General features: G+C 36.7%; 1 protein-coding gene across 2 annotated transcripts in view; it reads right to left on the reverse strand.

Annotated features, from left to right (window-relative positions):
* Positions 1-11,577, reverse strand: part of ITK (IL2 inducible T cell kinase) — a 61,314-nt gene that overhangs the window by 22,111 nt on the left and 27,626 nt on the right. For both annotated transcript variants that reach the window (XM_079143432.1, XM_079143431.1), the window contains exons 6-8: positions 9,180-9,331; positions 4,719-4,784; positions 409-463 (exon numbers count right to left, since the gene is read on the reverse strand). In XM_079143432.1, coding sequence (XP_078999558.1) covers positions 409-463; positions 4,719-4,784; positions 9,180-9,331 — 273 coding nt within the window. The remainder of the gene's footprint in view (positions 1-408; positions 464-4,718; positions 4,785-9,179; positions 9,332-11,577) is intronic.

An 11,577-nucleotide genomic window follows, 5' to 3' on the forward strand; every position in this document is an offset into this window, starting at 1 on the left:
CTGTGATCAGCAGTATCCACAGGGCCAGGAGCAATGTGGCAGCACAAGTACTGGCACAAGGCAAAGTGAGGGCACTGGCAGCCCTGATTTAGGGCACTGCTCACCTTGTACTCACTGACACACAGAGGTTCAGAAGGAAGAGGGATATCCCCAAAGTCACACACTGAATTGGTGACAGAACATGGACCCAAACCCAGTACTTGTTCTTCTATACTATGCTTTATCTCTTCTCATCCCTCCCTCCTGTGGTTGCTAGTCCTGCAAATCCCCAGAACATTTGTCACCAGATATGAAAGCCATTGCTAACCTGACATGTCAACCCACTGCTTTGGTGTCAACCACTTCGTGGCTGGAAAAACAGTGCAATGTATTTTATTTTAAGTCAACAGACAGATGAAAGAGACTTACTGTGTCCAAAAGAAGTTTTTCAGCTTTGTCTCGGCTGATGCTCTTGTTATACCACCTGATTGAAACAAAAGTGCTGTGTCAATAACATTTAAAATGTTTTCATCATATATTTATAAAAAATAATGCTAGAAAAATCACATGTACAGTTTTTGTTTCTACCAGTGTTTTCAAACTCAGAGGCAAAGTCATGATCCATTTCCAAGTAGTAAATGTTCACTTGGAGAGGAACAAATAAAACAGAATTGGTAAAATATTGATCATTATTGAAGCTGGATTTCAGAGCATTTGTTATCTTATTCTCTCTACTTTGGTAAATGTCATAACTTTTCCATAATAAAGTTTTAGAAAACATTTGTTTTCCTTTCCATTTCATAAGTCAGTGGGTGGTAGGAGTAGGAGGGTGTTAGGGTAGCTATAAAAAGCTATTACCAATTTGAGAATTTAGCCAATATCCTTCTAAAACAGCTGCCATATTTTCCTCTTCCAGATCTTTTGTAAAATATCTGGATTATTTTTATGACTTTGGCATCTGATAAGAAAACAAATAGAGTGATGAAGAAGAATAGATATAGTTTTAGGGAAAACTTTTTTGAATGTTATTACAATATTCAAGTCATGTCCTGACCTTCCCAGTCACCTATTAGGTAAGAGCTAAAATGATCTTTATTTGGCAATTAATCCGGAGAAGAGAAGTTCTAGGTGGGGAAGGAATACCACTTACTAAACTTGCTTGGATAAGGGAATTAGTAGATTTATTTGAGCCTTACAAACCTGGTGGGACAGACCTTATACCTCCATGGGCTTTTAGAGATTACTTGAGAACTGTCAGGTATGCTTATTACATGTGCAAGCCCCAGGCAATCAGAAGTGGCTGCCTAGAGCTGTGTGTTGAAAGGTCTGAAGCCAGTCTGGGCATAGGGGGAATAGGGCCATTATCAAAGAGGGATGTCTACTTGAATTCAGTGCATAGGGAGGGAACATCAGCAAGAGTATCACAATTTGTCTCCCTTCATTTTTGATTTTGCAGAGAAGAGATCTGAACTCCAACAGGGTGAAGTAAAGTAGTACCTCATTTGCACTTTCCCCTTCTGTGATTTCAGTTACCCATGGTCAACCACAGTCCAAAAATATTAAATGGAAAATTCCAGAAATAACTCCAGTTTTAAATTTTGTGCTTTTCTGAGTAGCATGATGAAATCTCGTACTTTTCCACTAAGTCTTACCCAGGAGGTAAATTTTCCCTTTGTCCAGAGTATCCACACTGTATACACTACCCATCTAAAGTCATTTAGTAGGTATCTTGGTAATCAGATAGACTGCTGCAGTATCTCAAGTGTTTATCTTCAAGTAACCCTTATTTAACTTAATGATGGCCCCAAAGTGTAAGAATAGTTATTAGGTCTGGGGCTGTAGCTCAGTGAAAGAGTGCTTGCCTAGCATGTGTGAGGCACTTGGTTCAATTCTCAGTGCCACATATAAATAAGAAATAAATAAACAAATAAACAATAAAGGTCCATCAACAACTTAAACAAAGAATAGTTATTCTAGAACTTTGATTTTAGTATGTTGTCATAATCATTCTTATTCCATTATCAGTTACTATAGGTAAACTCTTATTGTATCTAATTTATAAAGTCATGGTTGGGTAGGAAAAAAATATATTTAGAGTTCAGTTTCAGGCATTCACTGGGGGGGTCATGGAACATATCCCCTAAGAATAATGGGTACAACAGTAATTTGTTCAAGGTCATGTCTCCAGACCAAGGTACAGTCAATATGCCAATTCATGATTATGGTTCCAGATCATACATGTTTGAGTTCTTATGCAGAGCTTACCTGACAACATTAAGTTCAAGGATAAAAGGTCATCACACTGAATATCTTTTATATACCTAGCTGAATATTAAATATATGAATGTTTACTTTTAAGTCTTTTTATTTTCTATATGAGATTCTATAACCTGGAAAATGCAAGCTGATAGTTCATAGTATAAGTAGGGCCAGTGGACTGTTTTGTTCTTATGGGGTAGCATTTTATTTTGAAAACTATTGAAAATTCTTTAGGTGGAGGAATATGCTTTTTTATTTGCCCAATTTCCACCATTACTTATGAATTTATATTCTGTTAAAATTTTTAGTTTCTTTCCTCAATCATACACAAGAGATTCTGATTAAATGCACAAATGAAATCATTCAACTTAGTGATCATTCGAAATAAATGCCTATTGTTTTTCTCCAAAGGCATTGACTATAAGAAAATCATTCTATTCTATTTAAACACATCTCATATATGTTTCATGTCAATTCGAATATTCTTGGAATGGATGAATCTTCTGTTAGCTAAGGGAAGAGCTACTTGCATATACTGATCAAACTGAGTCTCAAATTGACTCTTAAGAAAATGATAGCTCTTCACTACAGAATCTATTAGAATTTCAGTAACAAATATCTTGGCCACATTTGAGCTAACAAGGATCACAGTGAGTTAACAGGAGTCTTCTTTAGCTCATGTTCTTCAGTTTTGGCATCTTATACTTAGTGGGTACTTACTTTTTAAAAAATTTAAGTAACTACAAACTTACAGAAAAGTCAAAAGATAGTATAAAAGAACTCCCATATACACTGTGCCCAGATAAACCAGTGACTGAAATTTCATACATTTGCCTTTCCATTCTATTTGGAAAACATATAGATAGTCATTTTTTTTTTTTCTGAACCATTTGAGAGTAGATATTTACTCCAAAGTACTTCAGGGTCTATTTTCTAAAACAGAACATTCACTTACATTGGCCAAAGTATAGATTACCAAAATAATGCAACTTAATATCTTCATAGTACTACTGTCTAATTGAAGACCCTATCAAAACTTCTTTTGTCTCACTACCATGCTTTCTAACAAAAAGATGTTATAGTTGATCATCCAATGCAGGATTATGAGGGCATTTAATTACCATGTCTCTTTATTCAACAATTACCAAAGAGCACAGGTGATTTATTTTATAAAATATTCCTTAATTTGGATTGATCTAATGTAGTCTCATGATTGAATTCAAGTTGTACATTTTCAGGGTCAGGAATATCACAGAAGTGATGTTACACCTGATATTATTCTCAGTATATCACACAGGGAGACACATGATGTCTTTTTATTGATATGAATTTTGATTCCTTAAATAAAATGAAGTCTACCAGTTTTCTTCACTTTGTAGTTAAAAACTATTTATAAGGAGATACTTTGAGACTATGTAAAATATACTGTACCTCATCAATTTAGTTTTGACATTCATTAATTTTTGTCTGCATAAGTTGATACTTTGAGTTATCAGTAATGATTTTTAAACTTTATCATTCCTTCTGCATTCTTTAGTTGGCCTTGTACTGTGAAAAAGAGCCTTCTCATATTTATTTACTTATCTATCAATCTAACTATATAGTATAGATTCTTATTTGATTCGATGGATTATAATCCATTATTGTCATTTATTTTGATACTCAAATTGTTCCAATTTAGGCCAAAGGGAGTCTTGTAAAGGTGTTCATTTGACATGTCCACATTACTAAAAAGAAAAAATAATTTGTGTGCTTTTCTGCTTTTTGGCTCAGAAAAGTATTCCAAGTTCATCCTGTTCTTTCCCTGCCTCAACCCTGAAATCATGCAGCCATTCTCCAAGAAGTTCTGGTTCTTTTCACTGGGGAATGTTATTTAGGAACCAAGATCTGAGTGGTAGATGTACACATCACTTCTGTGTATATCTTCTGTGGCTTCTGAACCCTCAGCTCCTGAGCTAGGGCATATAGGTACAAGGTGAGTACTTTTCATAGTACAATCAAATTTTGTTAAACATTCAGCAGTTCCATTAAAATTACATTCATGTGAACTCTCTTCTAAATGAGAGTTTATTCAATAAGTACTTTGCACAATCTGAACAGATATTTAATGCCTATTTGGTATACTTCCTATCGGAAGCATTGTATTAAACCATATTTTTTATTAGTTCATACCTGATCTAGTGTTGAAGTATGTACTTTTTTCTTTTCAAATAAGACCAATATTCTTGGGATTCTCAATAAAAACTTTTATTTTTACCACAATCTTCTCAGGCACCTGAGAATCACCCCTTTGATAAAAGGAGAGGGCAGCATGCAGACTACCATCATTTCCTATTGGGGTGGACCTTTATTGTCCAGTAGGTCAGAGAATGGAAAGAAGATAGTAGGCCAAGAAAAGAAACCATCAATGAATAATTTACTTTTCACCTAAGGAGGATTCCTTAGTACCATATTTTTCAAAAACAAATAAAATATCTTACTCATAGGTTTCCAGGCTATTGGGAGATTTTTCCACCAGATAACTGCTTGGTACATATCCTTCATGCCTGTTAAAAAAGAAATTAGTGTTTAGACTAAAACAGAACTTTTATGTCTTCATTTTATAGGTTAAAGTCTCACATAATTTTGTGTTTGTGATATTTTAAAGTTTCCAAATAAGGGAAATGTTAAAAGAAACGATTGCTTGTTAGTTTTCACCACTAAAATATAAAATATAGTAAATAACAAATGGCTCTTTTACTTTAAAAGCTTTGCTTGCAGCTGTCCTTATTATGAAATTTCCTCTACTGGAAAGAAAGGTTAATGTTCATCTCTATTTTCTATAATGAAGCATTTTTGTGTGTGTAATATCAGCATTTTTCCACTTTAGTGCTATCATTTTATTGTTAGGAAACCAACATAATTAAAAAATTCAAAAATGACTTTCCAACCACAGGTTTTAAAAGATACTTAACAGTTCTATCACAAGCTTTTAAATTCAAGATCTCCCTAAGTGAGCTTCTTCAGATACATAAACATGAGAAAACAGAATAAGGTCAGGCTGGATTTGGGGGTAGGGAGTCACTTATAAGCAGGAATATGAGCAGCTATTAAGCTGCAAATATATAAAAACATAATAAAATTAATAACATAATTTTTTTACATTTGTGCATTGCTCTGTAGTTTTCAAAGCACTTTCATATCTATGATTTTATTTAATACCAGAAGGTGAGAACAGAGACCCTGCCATTCTCTGAGTTTCTGACTCGTAAAATGAAGTGCCTGAACTAAGTTATACATAAAGTCCTTCCAACACTCTGCCAATGAATAAAAAGATGTCGGATGTTTTCTTTCTTCTTTCTCCATAAAGTATTTTAATTTATATATGTAAGGCCAATTTTCAATCTAGTGATTACGCTTCATGGGGAATGTGTAATCTATATTACAGAGTTGTTTTGAAGAGTGATGAAAACAGGAACAGAAATGCCAAATACAGGATGATTATCTTATATCTTACTCCAACAAGAGATATGGCTAATTAATTCATGGTATAATTCCTTTGGAGAATTGGACATCTGGCCTCAGAATCATCCTTAACACAGTGCCCTTGGCAGCCATTGCCAAATGATAGAAGACATCTTGTTCTGAAATTTGTCATTGCTTCTATATCTCTCTCTCTCTCTCTTTTTCATTCAATTTTATTGGTTCTTTTTAGTTATGCATGACAAAAGAATCCATTCTGATGAGGAAATTATACAAGCATGGAATATTTTGTATTCTAATTAGGACCCTATTGTTGTGGATGTATATGATGGTGGGATTCACTTAGGTATTTATGGCAGATTCATTCCACTCTCTTTACTATTTCTATCCCACTTCTCCTCCCTTCATTCCCCTTTGTCTAGTCTACTGAACGTCTCTCCTCCCCTTACCCCTACCATTGTGGTTTAGCTTCCACTTGTCAGCAAAAACATTCCACCTTTGGTTTTTCTGGATTGGCTTATTTCACTTTGCATGATTGTCTCCACATCCATTCATTTACGGCAAATGTCATAAAGTCATCCTTCTTTATGGCTGAGGAATATTTCACAATTTCTTTATCCAGTCATCTGTTGAGGGCACATAGGTTGTGCTGCTATAAACATTGATGTGGCTGCATCACTGTAGTATGCTGATTTCACACCTTTTGGATATATGCAGAGGAGTGGATAACTGGTTCAAATGGTGATTCCATTCCTAGTTTTTTGAGAAATCTACATACTGTTTCCAGAACTTTCTGTTTTTTGCCACACCACATATATACAATTATATTAACAGAATAAATAATACATTTGCTATTGTATAGAATAAATGTGTTTTAATAAGCCAAGCAAAAATGGGTTATATACCCCAATGATATTCATTCTTATCACTTTTATACGGATATATAGAATTTACAAAGCTCTTTTGCTTCCATAATCTCATTGATTTTCTCAGCACTCCGAGACAGAAAAACTGATATTATCATCTGCATTTTACAGATAAGGAAATGGATTTACAGAAGGTGACTTGATTATAGTTACACATGACAAGAGTGGCTGATACTGAAGTCCAAGTCCTCTCTCTTCCTTCTCGTGCACTTTCCATGGTGCCACACTATTTAGGAATTCCTTTTCAATACCCTTGAAGTGCAGAGCTGAGCCCTCCCACAGGCCTTTGAACAAAGGGTAAATGGTCATTTGGGGAAGGAAGACCTAGAAGAAAAAATTTCCTGGCACCTTAAATGTGCTAAATAATGTCCATTGACTGAACTGATGAACTTCTGAGTAAGTTCATTTGTTTGTAGTTCTAGGAAGTTTATCTGTTTCTGATATGGGCCTCTCCAAAACTGGTAAAGAGAAGGTGAAGGGGCCAGCCATGAATCAGCTAGAAAGGTCAGTTCCAGATGAGAGACTTTGGGATCTGTTCTTGAACTACCTGCCTTTCAAACCACAGTGGTCGATGTGATCACATCTTGCTACCTTCTGCCTCCTGTTCCCTACAGTGGGGAGGACACCTGGGGAATGTAAATTTTAGTGGGTGTAAAGTCACGCCTTGATCTCAGATGCATTCGTGTCCCTCTATCACCCATCAGATTGGCTTTCTTCCTTCCTCATTTTTCATTTTTATTTTTTGAAAGTTTAAAGTGTTGGAACTTCCATAATCCTGTTGGAAGAGTATAAATTTGGCAAGCTTTCTCAGGAAATTATCTATCAGAATTGAGATATCACATACTCTGACTCAGAAATGTTAGAAATGTGATATATGAGTGTATTAAATACACAAACACACATACGGAGACATATATTCAAAAGATTGCCAAGATGATAGCATGCATGAAAAAAGCAAAATCTTAATTGCAGCTTTATTTGAAATAACAAATAAAAGAAATAATCTAGAAACTGAACATCCAATATAAGATAATTCATAATTTATTTATATATTCTACCACAACATGACTGTTAAAAGAGGTAGATTTGCATATGGTGATATTAAAAGATGTCTGAGTTACATCATGGAAGGATAAAAGAAAGCCAAAGGACAGAAAGAATCATGAACAAAGAATGGGCTTGTATCTGTAACTTGTCCAACACACACAAGAAAGTATTAATGGTGATTACGTTTGGAATTGATGCGGGGGAGGGATATACAGGATAGCTGATTTTTCATGTTAGGTAACCACTCTGCCACCGAACTACATCCCCTTTTTTTCCTTTTAACTCAAAAAATCCCATTGTCTTTTTGGTTTTGTTTTTTAATAAAATATTGGCATAGACTACCCAGATGTTGCAATGCTTGAATGTTCTAGTTCATATTTTAAGATTAATAAAGCCTCATACTTAAAACATTTAAATACCTAATAAGAACATATAAGAATTTTAACACAAGCTGGATGTAATCACAGGAGGCTGAGACAAGAAGATCTCAAGTTCCAAGTCAGCCTCAGCAACTTAGCAAGGCTCTAGGTAACTTAGTGAATCCCTGTCTCAAAATAAAATATAAAAAGGATGGGATTTGACTCCATGGTTAAGTGCTCCTGGGTTCAATTCCTCCTGGTTCCAAAAAAATAAAGGAATACATTTTTTTTTTTTAAATGTTAACACAGTGTTGACATTTGAAAAATGTTGAAAATAACCCAAGTTCCTACCAGGGAAATTTGCTAAATTAGGATACATTTTTGGGCTGGACCTATGCTATCATTCAAATCATATTCTGGAGTTGTTCCAGGGGTTGGCTAAATACCTCTGATACATTAAAAGGGAAAAAATAAAGCGATCTAAAGCAGTATGAATCTCATGCAATTAAACTAAGCACTAATAACTAGGACAATACATCTCAGAGCATTCTGAAAGCTAATAATAGTAATTTGATAGTTCAGATTAGTGAAGGGCTCATGCATGACATTTTTCATTCAAAAATCCTATGGTGAGCAATTAGTATTCATCCAACTTTATTTTCTGCAACACACCATTTGGATGAATAGTTCAGTGGCTGCAGTCACAACTAAATCTTCAAGATCTTCTTTCTGATGCTTCCTGATATAACCACACATCTGCACCATCTCTACACGCAGTTTCTTTCCACTGAAAATCAGCACTTCAAAATTGCATGTACCTTCAGCCCCACTTCAACACTCAAGAGCAACAGTGCTTTGCAGAACAAGTTGCCAATCTCCCAAACTGCCAGGGTCAGTGGAAAAACCCAGGGGTTTTTAGACGAGTTTAGGGCTGGGAGTGCTTAAGACAGGGAGCAGGCACAGAAAGGGCTACCTCCAGGCCACTTCTGAGAAGAGCGAAGACTCCAGTCACCCCTCCCTCTTCCTTCTGCCTCCGCTCTCATCAGTGAGGTGGGCGCACTGAGCGGGGAAGGACAAGTAATTCTGGTATGTTCTTTGTTTCCACTGTACTTCAAATGCTGGGACAGGAGACATGAAGATGCCTTACCCATTCCTGTCTTGGACTCTCCACCAGTGACTCTCGGAACTATCCAGTAGGTAGTACTCTTCATTGCGCTGCAGGGCGAGTTCCTGGGGATCGTTGGTTTGGTAGTCATACAGGGCAATGACCAGAGTTTCTTCAGGTTCCTGCAGGGATCGCTGGGGAGGGGACCAAAACCAAGCAGAGTCATAAGAAGGCGGTAAAGTGCATAGAAAAGACAGCAAATCACTGTGTTGTAACTTGTTCCTGGATCTATGCCAGCTTAGCCCACCAGCTCCTACCATACCCTGGGGTGTTTACAGAGACAATCAACTTTTCTCTACTTAGCTTTCTTTACATGTTTGAATCATGGTGCTGAATAGAATCTGAAGGACATCAGTGCCCAATTTTTTCATTCTAAGAAATAAATCCTGACCACAGTGAATTCCAAGCAGTCTCATGCTTTCCACAAGTCTGGTGGTTTCTCTGCCTGCACCATGTCATAGGCTGCAGCCTCTCCAGCATCATCCTCTTGTGAAGGAAATGCAGGTGACACTGAACCACTCCACCAATGCTTTGCTGATTTGATTTATGGGTTCACCCCAATCCACAGAATCATATTGGAGCTGGGATTCCTCTGAGAGATCATTTAATCCATTCTTTCATTTAGGAAGGTGATACAGTCCCAGCTGGGGAAATGAACCCAGCCAGTTTAGGTAGAATTAGTCTTAATGCTCCCTGCACTATTAACACATAGACTCCTTCTACTTGAGCTTCTCTGGCATATGTTTATGACCTGTAGTTCCTTTCTTAGGCTGAAATATTAAGGACATGGAGAAGACTGTAAAGCAAACAATCACCAGAGTTCAGGATGGGCATAGGTTGACAGATATGGGAATGACTGAGTTACTGGTTAGAATGTAGCTTCATATCAGGAAGTCACAAGTTCTCTGAGTACATTGAAGCATTTAGTGGCATAAAATACTGGAACTAAAAATTAAAAAAGGCTTGTCTTACTGATGTGGCGTGTCATCCCAGTGTAGCCCAGATGGAAATCTGAAATCCAGGTATTTGTGGAGCTTGTGAGATGGTGGTGTACTGGGTACTACAGATAAGAGCTGAGGGACATGAGGCTTTTTCTCAGAAACTAATGGGTAGAGGAACTGTGTTTGAGGGCACCTGAGGAAATACAGGAGGGATATGGTATGGCATTTGTCTCCCAATAGATCCATCTCACTGATTACTTCTTATGAAGAGAAAGGTCAGAGTAGATTTCTCAAATAATGTATATATCCTTCTATAACGGGAGCAAAGGACATCTGGGGGGCGATTAGGAATGTTACAAAATTTGAGATGTGCTACAGGTATTTAGTGGCTACAGCTAAGATTACAAAATACTCTGCAGTGCAGTATGGCCTGTACAACTTTTGAATGTCCTGTTAAATATTTGTCTGGTGAGAAACCTGCTTATAATTATGATATGTATGGAGACCCTAAGCCAAAGGCTAGCTCTTACCTCAATCTAATACAAAGTACTGAATTTCCCAGGAATGTCACTACCCAATGCACTAAGGAGAGCTTAGACTTTGTTTAATTGAGAATTTCACCAAGAATCGTTCACCATTTTGGAAAATCGCAGCATAGGTGTTAACATTGTATTTGGGTCACTAGTAAAACATTCCTGTGTTAGTTGGGTTTGAGCTGTCAATTTCAGTGGGATTCTACCTGCTGGCACAAGCAATTGGTTATTTCTCTGTCTTCAAGTATAGCCATGCCACAATATTAATATATAGAAACATGCTATAATGTTTTTGGTTTTAATACTACACTTAGAGTATTTATTGATTCTTTTAAAATGATGTTTAATAAGTTGTATTATTTATGACTGTCTTTTCAGGATAACAAAGATCCCTTTATAAATATTTGTCATAAAAAGGGAACATTGGGTCTTATGTGGTTAGAACCACTAGAATAGAGTAAGAAAATCAAGGGAAGACGTTTGTAGAAAATGAGGGAATTTGAGCTCAAAAAGGCTGCTTTGGAGCTGAATGGATACAGTGAGACTTGGAATAAATGAGGGTCTCATTTCCTGGCTTCTTTTCTATATCCCTCAAAATAACCCTGACTCCTAAGAGCTCTCCTGGTCCCAGATCGGGGGAGCTCCCCTGGGCTGAGGGGCCCTCCCAGAGAGTTCAGATGGTAGTAGGTAGAATAGTGTGCTTTGGTAGGGAATCAGGAAGAAAAGGCATAGGCAGACACAATCCTGATTGGCCTCTTAGAATGTTCTTCTGAATTGACTGGGGGGCATCTTAAGGATGAGCTGAGCTCCTTCCTATAAATGAGGGGGTCAAGATGACTTGGAATTTAGACTTGGGTGGGAAACATGACCTTGTTTGCACCCTAGAGAGATCTGAAACTGTTTGAT

The sequence above is a fragment of the Sciurus vulgaris genome (assembly GCF_902686455.1).
Source record: "Sciurus vulgaris genome assembly, chromosome: 6".
Classification (NCBI taxonomy): domain Eukaryota; kingdom Metazoa; phylum Chordata; class Mammalia; order Rodentia; family Sciuridae; genus Sciurus; species Sciurus vulgaris.